Source organism: Syngnathus floridae, chromosome 9 (assembly GCF_059516105.1).
Source record: "Syngnathus floridae isolate MCC-2025c chromosome 9, RoL_Sflo_1.0, whole genome shotgun sequence".
NCBI lineage: Eukaryota > Metazoa > Chordata > Actinopteri > Syngnathiformes > Syngnathidae > Syngnathus > Syngnathus floridae.
In genome coordinates, this window is record NC_142421.1 from 3,574,035 (window position 1) to 3,590,975 (window position 16,941).

General features: G+C 42.6%; 1 protein-coding gene across 5 annotated transcripts in view; it reads left to right on the forward strand.

Moving 5' to 3' along the window:
* Positions 1–16,941, forward strand: part of marchf8 (membrane-associated ring finger (C3HC4) 8) — a 27,348-nt gene continuing 10,407 nt past the window's right edge. The window contains exons 1-2 of one of the 5 annotated variants that reach the window (XM_088385889.1): positions 1–559; positions 6,877–7,087. In XM_088385889.1, coding sequence (XP_088242015.1) covers positions 6,989–7,087 — 99 coding nt within the window. In that variant the 5' untranslated portion in view covers positions 1–559; positions 6,877–6,988. Of the gene's footprint in view, positions 560–6,876; positions 7,088–14,225; positions 14,663–16,941 lie in introns of those variants that run through there. The other 4 variants (XM_088385886.1, XM_088385887.1, XM_088385890.1 and 1 more) reach the window with 4 other exon arrangements.

The window sequence follows — 16,941 nt, forward strand, 5'->3', positions numbered from 1 at the left end:
TTTAGAACTCATTGAGGAGCTTGTGTCTGAAATGCACTTTATAATGTTGCTGAAAATTGCTCGCATTTATTTTAAAAGTAAATATATATAGTTCTTGTCAGTTTAATTATTTTAGTATTTATTTTGTATGCGTCGATTATTTAAAAAAAAACACGAAAAGGGATATTTTATTCCTAATTTTTGGAATTATCCCCACTAATTTGGAACCGTGGCTACCCTCTAAGGTTTTTTTTTTTTTTTTCTTGCTCCTCTTCGTCTTTTCCACGTGAACGCGGAAGTGGGTGACGCGCCTACACACGCAGCTGCTCTGTGGTGCTCGACTACCGTGCGACTGACGTGAATTTCTTACAACATCACTGCCACGCACGAACCGCGACGCCCAGTGTCCTCTTTGGACTTTGTGACGACAAGAGAAGGACCGTGCGCTGCGAACCTCCGGAACGCCGAGGAAGAGGCGAAGGAGGAAGGCTGCGTTCGTGTCGGTTTGTCGGTCCATCGGTTCCGGACGGAGGGACGCTAGTGATGGGATATTAATCGAGTATCTCCGTGGGAAATAAAGGTAGGAACATCATTGATGATATATTGCATTGTTTTGATAACAAAGAATTAAAAAGTATTATGTTGCTCTATTGCTTTTTTTTTTTTTTTTTATGTTAAAGAGGCTCCCCCATTCGATTGACATTACTGGACATTTTATTAGGTACACTTGTATCCAGTACAATTTCAAATTATTTTGCCGATTTGAGGCCTTAGATTAAAATTGTGATTGTTTAGGAAGCTTGACGTCTTGCAAATTATTAGGAACACCCCCCTAGAATGATGCACTGCAGTTTTTCCCATACAACTCTTTGTATTGCGTCTCGTTCAAACTAAGTGGTGAGTGGAAGGAAGGATGATGGATGGAGAGATGGATGGAGGGCGGAGGGGGCTCAGTTGCTGTCCCTGGTGGGATGCAGGGCAGACACGCATATCCAGTAAATGTGACTTAGATTTAATTTTTTTTGTTGCAGTGTGACAAAGCCTTTTTAATGCCATGAAATGATGATTATAAAAATGTCTATGATGAACATCATATAGGTTTTTTTGGTCGGACTTCTTTTTATAATACTGTATGTTGATGTTACGGCAATACCTGCTTCATCTTGGCACAATCAAAATGTTTTGAGCTACCCAGACTGAAGTACTGTTTAGCTTGTTGGTCCCCATACACTTTGGATGGGCGCTAATAGGGAGTGTTGCAGAGAATGAGTCCACAGTGTGTGGTTAAATCAATGGAGTGTACTTTGGCTTCCAGCTGATTGTTAGAGCGCATCTCTCGTTTCAGCGCCGGGCAGGAGGGATCATCTTTCATCCCGACGTGTGCCATGCGTGTCGGAGTTGTGGGCCTAATCCTTTTTAAACGGGCTGTACTTTTCCAGACACTTGTTAGACGCTGTTAAAAAAAAAAAAAAAAGAAAAAACATATGGTTTAGCCTGCCATTGTGGTTATGGTCGTCAAAGGGGTGATTGTGCAACTGTCATCTGTGTTACATCATTGCCGTTGCCGTTGGTTACGCATGTGCCACATTGCATGCAGAGTGTTTCTGTGGTGTCTCCTCCAAGGTCAATTTTGGCCCACTTGCATGCAAAACAAACTTTACCAGCAAACTCCAATGCTACTAGTGTGTCCTTGTGAAATGCACAGAAATATAAACAACTTAAAATTGTTCCTTCCTTTTGAGATTATAGTTGTTCAGTCCAAAAAAAGACAGTCTTGACTGCTCTTGTTGTTTCCGTCATGCCTCCTTACACATGACTAATCTTGCATCATTTGGGATTAGCGTATATAGATTGGCTGCTAGCGCGCTAATCTTGTTTTTTTTTTTTTGCAATAAAAGACACACAAAGATTGCTGTCGGTATAAGTGGATATGCTTCTGGGTTGCTCGAGTAGTTTGAGTGGTAAGGAAAGAAAAAATGCGCTCCTATTTGAGAGCTTTCACCTTGATGCACTTTTACGTCTACCTCTTTAATCTTGATCATTAGTGGGCACATGTTGCAGAAGGCCCTCTTGAAATTGCTTTTAATTAATTAATTATGATTCTTCAGAGTATATCCCTGGCAAACATTCTGAATGACTTTTAATTCAATCAATTTGCAAATTCACCTGGTTTGTATTTTTTCCTTCAAACTCTTCACTCACAAAAAAATGTGCGTGCTTAGGTCGAAGCAAAAACAGGACGACTTGTGCTTTGAAATGAATTGAGGTGCTTCATTTAGATAAAAGTAGTGTTTTGCTGCCTTGTGTGAAGAAGTTTTTTTTAAATCAAAAAGTGCTTTGCTGCCCTCTTGTGGTATATTGCTGCCAATGAACTATGTTGATGTTAAATTGAGGCACTTCATTTAGAAAGAAATGGTGCTGTGCTGCCATCTTGTGGTATCTCAGCGCACGTAGCAATCATACCAGATTAGTCAATGAGTGGCGCCCAACTAGCGAGGTGAAGATGACCACTCGTGATCTCCATTGAGCGTCAGATGACTGTTGTGAGCTTACAAATGAACTTTGAGGCTTCTGTCTTTTCAGGAGAGAAGTCATTGCGAGGTTGGAAGAAAGCTTGACAGCTTCCATTGTTCGCTAATTTTGTCAATCAGTTTGACAAAATTTCCACACTTGATCTGCTCCGACATGTTTCCGAATAATTCCTGAAAAGAATGACAAGCCTCCATATCCGAAAGCCCCCCATTGACATGAATGTTAGATCATACGCCAAAGGTTTCATTTTGTCCAAAACTCAAATTTCCTTTTTGTTTCTGCCCTCGAAAATGTCGTCTGGCTGGCTCAGCATCTCTTAGCCAGCTGCTTCCACCCCCGTCGTTCCATTTTTCTGCTTAATCCCTCAAATATTATTGATTGCATTCCATAAGGAGACAGGAAATGGATACTGCCAACAAAGACAACGAGGGGGGGGGGGGGGATTTTCGTGACGCTTCCTGTTTTGCGTTTTAATCTGGATGTTACTCCGATTACGCTCAATAGAACTTTTAGATTGATACCAGTGCAACTTTGGTTTGAGTAAGAGAGCAAGCAGATCTTCCAAAAACTGCCAAGTATGCTAACCTAATGCTAAAGGCGAAAGACGGCCTAACAAAGCTAGCATCCTCATCGCACTACATTTAAACAACTTAATCAAATCGAAGAAAGTCGTACAATGTGGATTTTGCACAACGTAGTCTCTATTTCAATAAAACGAGGAGGGGGCGGGTTTTGGACGCCGGCCATCCATCAAGCGAGCAGAATTGCCGGCTCAGCGGAACGGGCCGAGGCGTCTCTGCAGGCAGCGGTGGCGCTCGATGACATCATTAGCCCATCACGCGGCTCTCTTAGTGCTGGCAACAAAAGAACATAAGAGCCTCCCACACAATTGATTTAAGTTGATAGAGTCCGTTGAGAACGCATTAGATGAATAAAGCGAGGCGCCAGGAACCGGGATGGACATCGGAGGATCTATCATTCATCTACTCTTGGTCAAACTAACCAATTAAGGGATTTAATCTTCTAAATTTGTTGTGGGATTAATTCTGGGAGCAGAGGTGGCAAAAGGAACCACCTGAATGACTTTTATCAAAATGTTCCTCAACTTTTTTTCAAAAGAGCCGCCATATTAAGATGCTCCGCGTTGGCGACAAAGCACTACATTTGTCTAAATGAAGCTCCTCACATGGCAGCAAAACTCTCCTATGGTCTAAAAGTTCAAGTTGGTGGCAAAGCATTACTTTGACCTTTTGGAGACTCAAACATAGGTCAAGAAGACACCAAGGCACTACTTTTGTCTAAATGAAGGTCCTCACCACACTTTAACATCTCTGCATCAAGATAGCAGCAAAACTCTACTTTGGTCTAAAAGTTGGTGGCAAAGCATTACTTTGACCTTTTGGAGACTCAACCATAGGTCAAGAAGACACCAAAGCACTACTTTTGTCTAAATGAAGCTCCTCTCCTCACTTTAACATCTCTGAATCAAGATGGCAGCAAAACTCTACTTTGGTCTAAAAGTTCAAGTTGTTGGCAAAGCATTACTTTGACCTTTTGGAGACTCAACCAAGAAGGCACCAAAGCACTACTTTTGTCTAGATGAAGCTCCTCAACTCACTTGAACATACTCCCTCGTTGAGTTACCATTTTAGTCGTGCGATTTAAACACCGAATTCCATTCTTAAGTAGTTCTCCTTGAACCATGCCAGGCATTTGAAATCCTCGTCGACAAATGCGTCCTGTTCAAGCTGTGTTTACTTCAAATTGCCTCTAGGGCACCAGCGTTTGTTGTCGCTGCGTGTTTTTGTGGCAGCTTCTCGGCCAACCCCATTAACCCGGCCGAGGCGAGCCCCGTAGAGGACGGCGGGCCTCGCTTTGTCAACCCAATTAGACTCCGGTTCCGTTCGGCTGCGTGCGGGGCGGTTGCCGCACGTCGAAATGAAGACTCGTTGGTGCACCGACGTGGCAAATGAACAACGTGCCACGCTCCCTTACCCTAATGTCCCTCGCAGGTTTAACAAAGTGCGTGTCACGGAACGACGGGTTTAAGCCTCATCGCCTCTCCACGCCCTCACACCGTTGAGTGACAAATTCGAGGAATGAATCATTTAAATTAACAAGAGTTGATGTAAATAAAAAAAATTGATTCATGTAAGAATTAATTAAAATGTTCCGGCATGCCGACGTGCAATTTGTACTAATCACAATGCAAAAGGGAATTAAACAGGTGGCAATATTTGAACTTTTTAAGAAGCCATTTTAATTTATAATATTTAAATGAGACATTTTTGGCATTCAGCCAACCCTTTTTTTTAGGATTTGTTTGCTGTTCCGACAATGCGTAGCCTGGAGAAATGCTCTCCTTGTTTGCCAGCTGAACCTGTTTATAATTGAACATTCCTGGCATCTTTCTTTCTTTTGCAACTGTGTTGTAACGTGTAAGCGTCCCGTGTGGAATATTTGGAATTACAACATTGTGCTCGAGAGGAATTCCCTTTCTAAATGGAAGTTAACTGATTTGAAAGGGAATTTAATGCAGTGATAAAAATTTGTGGGCCGTTACACCTAGTTGGCTTCTTTGCCATAAATTATGTCACAAGGTAAGAAAAGCTTTTTTTTCTTGTCTCACACATTCTGGATTTTTTTTTGTTAGCGTAGCTCTTTTGTTTTTGGAGCAAGAGAACAATAGTTCTGCATGTTCTACGACTTCACTGCACTAAATTAATATGATCTGGAATATGTGATAAATCTGTAATGGATGGCGGGGTGTTTTTTTCGCCCCTCTTTTCTCCGACATGTTATAAATAATTCATGTTTAAAGTCAACAAACGATGCACAAAGCAAAGATGACGCTTCGATGCTAGATCTAAATTGCGTACACTGATTAAATGTGCCATTGGCCATGTGCGTGCAAGTGAGACCAGGCTCTGTTGATTGCAAAAGTACCAAAGTAAAAAAATGTGGAGGAGACGTCAAAACATGCTGGAAATGGTTCATTAAACTTAGACTTTCCATTAAAAAAAAAAAAAAAAACATTGTGGAACTGGAATGTGCTAATTAAGATGGGAGAAGTTGCTTGGATGATTCACAAGGAGAAAATGGTGGAGAAACTTTATTTTTTTATTTGCTGTATGAACTTGCATATATGTATGTCCTTGATCTTCACGTAAATATTTTTTTCTAGTTCCTAGAGTCTCTTGGTTGCTAGGCAACATTGACAAAACGTGATGAGAATGCATTATGACAGTGAGTGAAAGGCATCCAGGTTGTAATGCAATTTTTTTTTTAATATATATATATATCTTGGACAATGAGGATGCCGGCTGCATTCTGTCAAACTGATCCGAGGCAGATTTGACGGCTTGAATTGAGGACATGATGTCAAATCCATTTCAGTGGCGAGCTGGGAAACGAGCTGAACTTTGGTTGACCCACTTTTAAGTGTGTTCACCGAGGCCAACATTGTATTCCTGTTTTGCAAGCCATGTCAAAATGAATCTTTAATGGCGGAAGAACAGCTTCTCCTACTTTTTTTTCGTAAACGTAGATGTGATACCAAATTGGCGAAAGCGTCCTGTCATCGAGAAATCACCCGCTTCCGTAACTTCTCCCGGCACCAGCGCGACTTAATTACACCCTAAGTGGGCTTCATTAGCGTCGACTCAAGAGGATGTTGTTCAGGTTTATTAGGAAAATACATTCTGACATTTGAGGGGGAAAAAAAAACCTCTGAATATTGACTTGTTAGTGCTGCTGTCTGCATCTGAAAGGACAAAATTATGCAAATTTATTCCAAGCCTCTTGTCAAGCAGTGAAATCGCCGTCTGTCTAAACTCACAACAAGGTTGTGGACTTGGTGAGAACGAAATGACTTTGCTCTTTATGATCTCAATAACGTTGCCTGCTTTGAGCATCTGCTGTTTATTTACTACGGGAATAAGTCTCAGAAGAACCCCACCCTGTTCCTCTCTGTGGAGAATATCGTTTTATAGCACTTAGGGCCTATTTTGTAACCTGCCAGGAAGACATCTGTGGATCTTAAATGCGGCTTGTAGGAGACACTCGCATGGGTGCACATCACAAGTGGAGGAGCATGTCGGCAGACCAATCTCAGGTCTGATCTGTCAGAGCGCGGCTGAGCAGAACGCCGGGGAAGACGGGGACACAATTGACCCTGGCGAGGATTTGAAACGGGGAAGGGCAAGGAGGGAACTCTGAAATTGCTTCTCCAGTCTATCAAAAGTAGAATTCTATCCATCTTATTTACTGCGGGGATAAATATTCAAGGACCTCAAGATTTTTTTTTGCAGTAGTGTACAGTAAATAAATAATCCATTAATTTTTTTTCTTTTGGGTTCTTCGCAGGGCGTGGCAAACCATCATGCCCGTTGATTCGGCGCTGGGACAAGAAGCGAGCGTGTGAGCGTCCCACCCCTCGTTGGTCCCTTCCCGGCCGGCCTCGGCCACTTCTGCTGGGATGAACATGCCACTGCACCAAATTTCTGTCATCCCCCGCGATGTCACCTCGTCGCGGCTGTCGGGCGGCGGAGGAGCCGGTAAAGCTAAGGACAAACAGGTACGGTTGTGGAAATATGACAATATTTAAAATTGTGATGTATTTATTAACTTGAATGTTGAAAATATATAAATATACCAACTCTCTGAATTTTGAACACCCAAATGTGTAACCGCTAGCTAGACAGGATTACTGGATTGGAAATTAGCATAAATGTTATGCTAGGTTTGTATAAATGAAAATTAGCATAGATGCTATGTCTGTATAATTCTTAAAAACTGTTACTTTGACGCACAGAGCAGCAACACACACAAAACAGTTCTGCTCTCTCTCATTTTGTTTTCATAACAACTTTAAAGCCTTTTGACCTAATATGTTTATTCCATTATACAATTTTCACGCTTGGCTAGTAACGGTTGTTTATGGCAGCAAAATGCCCATTTTGGCTTCAATTTGACGGCGTCTTTGACTTTTTTATTTTTGTCTTTGTTTTCACAATTGCCTGTGCTGCTTGTTTCAATTTGCTGTTTTAATACTCAGACTGGGAGTCATTTGGCATTCTGCTTTAAAAATGTGGCTTTTGTCATTATGATTTTTTTTTTAGGGGGGGTGAGTTTGAGCACTATATCCTTAAAAAAAAATGGCCTCAGAGGTTCATACTTTGACATACTTTGTGAAACGACGCACGCTTCTTCCAGTCACGCAGACCAAGCTCCGTTTGGGAGATGAATAGCTCACCTCTGCTCCTAAACGATTAATTACCACTCTGCATCTTTTTGTTTGCCTCGAGCGCAGTGATTATAAACGTCGCCGCAAAAATTAAAGAGCGGGCGGCATTCATTTGCCAGAACACGACGTCTTTTTCATTTAACGTTTTTCAAAGTACAAATTCATCATCAGCGAGTTGTCGAAATTTGAGACGTGGCAGAAGAGTCGGAGTGGTGGGAAAGGGGGGAAATGAAAGGTAGCATATGCGAGAGGGCTCTTAAGAACACCTGTGCCTGCCGGCTTTTGTTGCACATATTGCTTTAGCACTTTGCTTTGTTTCTGTGCTTAAAAATAGGGAGACTTCTTGCTTGAGCACTTGTGGTGTGTGTGTGTGTGTGTTTTTGCTTGTGTTGTTTTTGTGTGCGATGTGTTCCTTGTGTATTTTGTGTTTTTATTTGTGTGTATACATGTGTGTTTACGCCAAATATTTTAGTTACTCAGCATGTGCCCATCTGGCTGGCTTGGCCAACATAACCCCTACTTAGAATTCACCAGGCGTCCGCAGCTCATTCAAATGAAAACTTTTGAGTGTTCCACTTCCTTTCTAGTTCATTTGTCAAGCTCCAAATCTTGTGCTCATCTGTGGTCTTAGCGCCAAGGGGGGAAGGAAAAAGGAAAAAAAAAAAGTTCTCTCGCATTTCTTAGCCTCAGCGAATAATTTGGTCGTCCTCTATGAGCGGCTGGCAGTTTTGATAAGGCCCGCTTTGCAGAGAGGAAGGATTACAGGGGCTATGAAGTCGGCGCTGGGCAAAAGGTCGGGCGGGTCAGTCGGGAAGTTTGTCGTTTGAAAAATAATTTTCTTTTTGCCTCGCTGCTTGTAAACAAACTGCAGCGTTCCTGACATGCAAACAAGATGAAATTGCATTTCTGTGATTTTCCTTTTCACTTCCACCATTTTTTATAGTGTAAATATATCGTTTCAGGGAATTTATTGAACATTTTCTACTCAACGGCTTGTATTGAGCATTCAATTCTCCACCGCAGACGTTGTTTGCCGCATCTGCGGTAAGACTCCCACGAGCCGACATGAACAGGTGGCGTCAGCTGGCGTCTGTTGTCGGGCCGCCTCTGCACAAGTCGGCCGCGTTAAATCCACTTGAGGTTGAAGAGCTAAAAAGCTAATTAAGTGTGGAAGAGGCAAAGACAGCGTGGCAGCGGCCGGACGTCATCGCGGATTGCGAGGGATGGCTTTTACTTAATAAGATTTGGAGAAATGTGAGGAAATGTTGTAATGCCACCTTCATTTGCGGGGGGTTATAATCTCTGAATATTCATCAATAATGACGTCTGGCACATTATAAAATGAATCAGAGCTGTCATTTGTATACAGGTGGAAAATACAGGATTAAAGGGGATTTAATTACAAGTAGGCGTACTTCCCTGTTTTTAAACATATTTCAAATTTTGCCTGATGCCATCTACTGGCCGACAGTGGAATTACAACCAGTACAATTACAACCAGAAGCCTGTGATGGACGACGGGGTTTATTATCCGTACCATTATGTATTTAAACATCAAAATATTCTGACAATCAAGTAATTTTTGCCTGACAAGTCTCACTTAATGCTACTATAACATTAAAAGACATGCTAACAGAAATTAGCGTAGATGTTATGGTTCAAAGTAACTTTAAAAATATATATATATATGCACAATAAAGGACGAAGACTGGGTTTAGTTGGAGTCCTCTACCTTTTTCCACTGCTCTTAATTAGACTTCATATTTTCCGTCAACCTCAGCCTGGCATATTGTGGCATGACCTGGTACTACAGCAAAAGGGCACAACTAAATTCTGACTCTCATTAGAAGCATTTCTTCACAGGAGCTGTTAAAAGGGTAAAACTGTGTATATATTAAAAAAAATAAAAACATCTACTGTAAAGTTTACATCTGTTTAGCTAGCTCAGGAACTTTGCTGAGATAAATTCACTATCCATCAAATGGAATGCATCAGCTTTCGCTTCAGTTAGCGTCGTCAGGCAACCGCAGAAGCATTTGAATCAGAATGATGTCTTTTTTCGGCAGGACCAAGGTGAAGTCAATTTGTAATATCCGTATCGCTCGCTCCATCATGTTGACTGATGAATCTGTTTGAACTCGCGACAGCGTCAAGGCGAGCCGATTTCTGGGTTGCTAACCGCCGTCTCAGGTCATTCCGCCAGCAGGAACGCAAATCTGGCTTTTTAAAAAAAATATATTCATAATATGTTAGCAGCGCTCCGTGTGAAACAAACCGGTACGGTCGCTATGTTGTTGTCGCTATGGTAACCATCCATCAAGGTCTTTGCCGAGTTGCTCCCTATCTACTCCTGTGTGTCTTTTCAATTTAACCCGACGACCGGTCATTCGTTTAGTGCTCCAGCACATGGAAGTGCTCATTTTGCTTGGGTGATGGGACCATGCCAAGGCCTGAAATGCATTTCAGGGGAGGTCTTTGGATGTGCGCCACTCTGGAATTGCTCTCTTGCTATTCCGTAATGTCCGATATTGTGAGTTTGCCCCTTTTTAGAGCTTTATGAATGTGTTGAGACCCTCATCCCCATGATGTCACTTTACGAGTAAATAAACCCTTTTGTCATTTAGCACAGCGATTGAGAAATCAAGGTGTCATCCGAGATAGATTTCATCAGACGGAATTTATAGTCCAACGGGTAAATTCATTCAGAAATGACGTGGTGGAAATCCAGATCTTGACTTGACTTGATTAATGCCACCGACAGGCTCTTTTGACGGGAAAATGAATAGCTCGCTTTCGCTAGCAACATAGCTATTATATTTTGCTAAATTACCCGGAAGAAAATCCATCCCAACGTTTTTGACTGGTGAGAAAAGTCTTTCCACAAACCTCGGGGTCCTCCGATATGCTCTGCCCGACAATTTTTAACATCTACTTTATTTGATGGAAATCAAATAAAAAGACCAAAACAAACGGTTGGCACCATTTTAAATTCAAGGTTGTCAGTTGGATCTTTTGGTGACACCACCGGAACTTAAAATATGAAATATTATTCGTCGCCTCTTTGCTTAAGCTAGTTTTTCTCCCCTCTCCTGTGTCGGTTAACTGCCGATTAAGTGGCTCGTTAGACGTCAGCGTGAGGCTTAACAGTCAACCTGTTCTTGTACAGAGACGACCTGAGGGTGCACAGATTTATTCCTGCATTCCATTTTTGTTTTTGTTTTACTCGTGACTGGCTTCAGGGTAGAGTTAAAAATGCGGCATTGTGTGTTTATTTTTTCTTTCTACAATGTCACAAAGTGAAGTCAGATAGTGTTATCACTGGCTAGTTCTTGAAAGAGTAAAAGCAAGGCGGTCTCTATCTCGACGTGGTCTGAGGCGAACTTGTCAGTATCTGAAGGCAGCATCTTGACCACGGCTGCGTGAGGTCAAAAAAACGAGAGAAGCCCGGAATGGAAACATTTTCATTCGGTCGAGATGTCGGCGCTGGAGGCCGTGCCTCGTTTTTAGATTGAGGTCAAGTGATGAAGAGGAGTCGCGTTACCTCGAGAGGTAGAGGAGGTCATAGTCAAGTGTTATAGGTCACCTGCTGTGGTGAGAGTTGGAGATTATTTCTTACAGCATCTTCCATTCTGATGTTGAAGAACTGGAGAGCCAAAGTTTTGATCAAAAGTCACTTTAAATCCCAAGCTTGAGAATTAAGATGAATGAACATGAAGAACTTGTCGCTAGGCAATCGATTGCAGCGGACTAATTAAGTGACTCATGAAATAAAAATTTTGTGACGCTCAAAAAAGATGTCAAATTAGTCTTCTATTTTCCAACCTGACTCAGGGCGATGGATGACACATTGTAGACTTAGAGCTCGTTGCCAGGCAATCAATCGGAGCCGGCTAATTAATTCACCCACATTTTTTTTTGTGGTGCTCAAAAAGAATCAGTCTTTGTATACTGAGTGTCAATCAATCTCTGAATGAGTTTATCCCCTTGGCATTAATGCAGATAAGAAACGTTCCCTGTCTCAAAGTCTGCAGTTTGTAATTACCAGAACTTGTTAATTAAACCCGAAATATTGTACTTTCCAAATTTCAGACGTTGAGTATTTATTTTTCCAAGGCTTTCAAAATGTAAATGTAGTCAATTCTGGGCATGAGCTTTGTAACATGAGGCAAATTAGCACTGCTGCCGTGGACTATATTTTAACTGGAACCCAAGAGAAAATTGCGCTTGAGGTTTTCAAAGTGGGAGGACTCGTCTTCATGTCCACATTCTTAAGATTGTCCATTCATTTGCATTTCACGTCTGAACATCACGTTTTGGTCGTGTTCTGCTCTGATTATCTCAACAGAAGATTCTGTCCTGTTATCAAACGCCGGAAATCTTTTCATCCCACAATCACATGTTCTGTTATGAGTTATTTAAACCACACGACGTCCCGGAAGACACTCGGGATGTTTCCGCCGAGGTCACGCTGACTCGTTTGGTGATGAGTGGTTTAAATGCAGGAGGGGAAGTTATGTGACCTTGCGCTTCCCCGATCCTGCGCACGCTGAGAATCTTGATAGGCCAGTTTGAAAGGAGGGAGAAAGAGGAAGCCTTTTTGTTTCCACCGCACGTCCAGTGAATTTGCACGCTCGGCCCACCCGTCTGTCGTCGGTTCTGGCGGGCCATCTGTTAAGCAGCAGGTGACGACTGGATGGACGCGGGCGTGGTGTGAGGTCCTTCCTGCCGCGTCGCACGTGGATGGGGAAGGTGCCGAGCACATCAAGTGAAGTACGGCCGCCAGAACCGCACAGCTTTGGAAAAAAATCTCCCACCGTTATCCAAACGCAAAACCAAAGGAGAGTTTCACTACTATAAGTCTTTTTGGGAAGCTGCAGTAAAATTTTGGTTTCCCCACATAGGAAAATATTTTTGGTTGTGTTCAACCTTGGCGATATTTATCCAGTAGTTTTGTGACTTCCTAAACTAATACTGCAGGAACAAGGTCGGCGAGGTGATGAATTATCAAAAAAAATAGCCGCAATGAATTTCAATCTTTTTCTTTTTTTTTATTCGCTGGTCATTGAGCATTCACGGCCAGTTAATGTTTAATTAAGCCATCCCCGCTTTTATTTTTTTTATCGTTTTTTTCCACTGCGTCTTGACACGTTCACAATGCGTGAATGTTGATGGCGCTGATGTTTTATGAGCCTGAAAAGTGCCGATCTCATTTGGAGCGGTTAGCAGAAAATCTTTTAGCTACCGTTGAAGTACATCGCGCTCAACTGTGACCAAAGATAATACGACAGGGTGGACACACGCACTCTTGTCTGCCCTGCCGCCACTATTTTCCATTCAAGTACAGCGCCTTCCGTTCTGTTCCATAACAGTGAGTCACCCTGGAGCGATACGGCGCTGATGTCGGCGGCCGGCCAATCGGGCTTTGCTGTACGTTCTGAAAGGGGAGCAGCGCATTCATATTTTCCTTTTGCGGATAGCACACGGCGTCCTTGCCGTTTGTTCCATCGTCGTGTTTGTTTTTCAAGGCCATCTGTGTCAAAGGGTAGTCAACAAAATGTCCGTTCGGAGGTCATCTTTGATGGAACTTATTCTTGGTAGGAAATAATTCAATATATTTTTATATGGGACGACACTGAGAAAAGGTTCACGTTTAAAAAAAAAAAAAAAGTGAGGACATTCCTTATGCTAAAATGTCTAAATTAGGCCCAAGGGGCTATTTTCTATCCCGTGTCATGTGACTCGATGATGTCACGGGGTCGCCGGTAAGAATGGGGAGCATGTTCCCCATGTTGCCAACCCTTTTAAGATTATTTTGTCAAAACCCACAAAATATTGTGTTCTATGGCAGTAGAAACACCAAAACAGTTGGTTTATTTATTTTTTAAATAATCCTCAGTACAGCAGGTCTTGAAAAATATTTTCTTTTGACGGAGAAGACAAGGTTAATGTAAAAATTTTTGCTTTTTTGTTGCTTTTGTAACACCTCAAACTGTATTAAAACTATAAATGTAGGAATTTTTAAAGGACTTTGAACTGTTTTAGTCTATTGTATAAAAATTCCTGAATAGTGACTGAAGCTTCTAGAATGAATGAATGAATTTCATTTTTTTTTCCTGGACTACAGCTGAGAAACTGCAACCGCTGTTCCGCAAGCTTGCCGTGGTGCAGCCTGGGTAGTAACGACGTGGCGTGTCTGATTGGTCAATCCGGATAGAAGCTCCTGGGAGCTAGACTGGCTTTTCGTTTTTTTGTCTTGAGAGGTTCAGGTGGTGCACGTGGGTGCAAGTGAGAAATGGAGGGATGGAGTGTGTGTGTGGGTAATTTAAGGTTGAGCTCAGCGTGCAGGGAGAGGCTTGTCTATTTAAAGGACACCGCCTCCTTTCTCATGAATGATTGAACAGCTCTATGCCCCTCCCCCATGTCATGAAGATCAGCTGGAGGAAGAATCTGCTCGGCCAATGGGATTACGCCGCCGGATTGAGAGATTGTGAGGCTGAGTGTGTGTGTGTGTGTGTGTATACACAGCTGAGAGTGAGTCTGGACAAGCAGCAGCAGCAGCCGCAGCAGCAGCTCAGCTTCTGTTTGCAAAAAAATGTAGGCCAGCCGTTTCTCTTTATTCATTTTTCCCGTCTAACTTTTGATTTTCTTTGAGGGGTACGGGAGGGGGGGGTTGTTGGTGCCTCCGTATCTGCAGTCGCCACGGTGACGGCTGCCATTGTTACCGCGAGCTCCACTTCCGTATTTACCGAGGATTTCCTTCTCGTCCTCTCCGCGAGGATTTTAATAGGGGGGGGTCATGTAACCCCCCACTCACTCCCCTTTCCCGGAGGAACCTTTGTCTGCATCAGTGAGAAAGGTGCGCCTCGGGATCCAGTCATGAATTCCTGTTGGAAAATTAAGATCCAGGTATGTCGCTTGCTGTCTCTGGTCTTTTGTGTGGTCATCATATGATGGGCATAAAAATGGGGGCCGCTGTGTTGAGGCCCTCCTGGTCCACAAATCTGGTGTTTTTGTTTTTTCCCCCGCATCAGCATCAGCAGCTCTGTGTTGTCTTCCTGTTTGTTTCCTCGGTATGAAAGCGTGACCCATTTTTTTCCATCCCCCCCCTATGCCCTCACCCACCCCCCTCTTTGTTCAGGGTGAAGCAAGTGCGGGGTGCACGGATGAGTTAGTGAGGGTACCGCCGTCTCGGGCCCCTTTTCCATCTCGTTATGTTGATGCCCAACTGGGGTTCGAAGCAGTCGGTGGCAAGAAATGACAAAAATAAACATACATGCTAATTGCTAACATGTTAGCCCTATGAGCCGAAGTCTCGACTTTGCTGCAACGGGATCTCTGGGCCAACATTTGGATAGAATAAAACTCAATTTGTGCCTCTACTCACGCTCACATATTTGAATATAAAATATAAAACGTTTTGGACTTGAGATTCGCATCTAAATGAACTCTGTTATTTGAACTATATTTTTTTGGCTCCCGGCTTAGGATATCGCATCATGCACCAAATCACAGCTTTGTGTCAAATCCACAGCTGGGGAGGAGGCAGAGATTAAGTCAGTCACATGTCAGGGCACAGTTTAAAACCTGTTGAAATCGGAAGATTCGCAAAGACTGAGCATCACAATTGACCAAGTCAGAATTGTCAGTTAATAGCATAATCAATACTTTGCATATAGCACCACAACACATCCTTAACGGTTGAACTGATTAGCATGCTACGTTGCTATACTTTAATGTCGGGCTTTTTGGTGCTACTTTCGAAAATCCAAGTATCTTTTGAGGTGGCACTTTGCATAAAAACGCCGTGAGTCACTTTGCTAAATCATTTGACCAGAACATCGTCTTCTTAATGCTCCCAACAGCTAATACTACTAAAAGCTATTTAGCACCTGTTTAGTGTTTGGAATACGAATTTAAAATTGCATTTTAATACTTGACGCTGTAAGCGGTTAATGCTTGACTCCTTCTCCTCGGTTCTTCATTATGTAAGCATCTTTTCGCATGCTGCTAGCCTGTAATTGCTTGATTATCACCAGGATAGCAACGATGCACAAAATAATAAGAGCTAATTAACAGACAGTCCAGAATGATTATCTGTTGCTTGACTTCTTGGCAAAAGTCATAAATAATCAGCCACGTTTGTGTTCAAGGGGGTGACGTCCAAGTGCGGCCAATAAAGTAGTCCCGGAACGGATTCCCATCTTTGTTAGCATTTTATTTGTCAGTAGAGGGCCAGTCACTGTTATTAAGGCTACTGCAGACATTAGATAATGTCAGCTTCTTGTTTTGCCTGAAGCGAAGATAGAAGGCTGGAAATAGTCCGTGTCCTGATGTAATTACAATACGTCCAACATTGTTGTTGGCCTTAATCGAGATTGAAGGAGGCATCCATTCTCGATTTTGTCCATTAAAAAAAATGGTCCCTTTCTCTAAATGGCTCACCCTACTCTGATGTCTGTTAACCTGCATATTTAAAACGTCCCACGTGTGTCTGCTCTCTTGGCTTGCGGCCGTACACTCGAGTCGTGCTGCTTTTCATCCCAGAGAGACAGACAGACGGCGGGGCGACGGGAAACGTCTCGAATCCATGTCTGGGGTGTTCGATATTACTCATTGTGGCCTCTAATGAAGGAAGAATGAGTCAATATGGTCTTCAGTGCCTTCCTCTGGTTTCTATTATTTACCTGTGGAATTGTCCAATGAAGTTCGGAATGTAATCCTGTTACTAGTTAGTCTAGTTTATTTATGTCTCAGAATGAACGACATTAAAAAAATCCAGGGAACCTTTCAAATAACATTTTGACATTAACTGTCATGCGCTAACATTTTCGATAGCGCTTGTCCTTATTAGCTTGCGGCTGAGGCTGGAGCCTGTTACCAAAATGCCTGCGTCACCAAATTGTGTTTTTTTTTAATTGACTGGAAGCAGACACGGAGTGACAACCTCACTTGAACCCAGCTCGTTGAGATAATGAATTTACGCAGAAATCAACATGATGGGAAGAAAGAAGCTAGTAGCGTTCTTGTCGTTAACTCGTCAATTGAATTTTCCCTCACACATCCGCCGTGCTAACTATTAGCATAGGAGTGGCGTTTTGATTTTGAAAAACATGCATTTGTACAAAAAAATAAACATCCCCCCACATAGGCCTTCATCACTTGCAGTTGGCGATGTAAACAAGAAC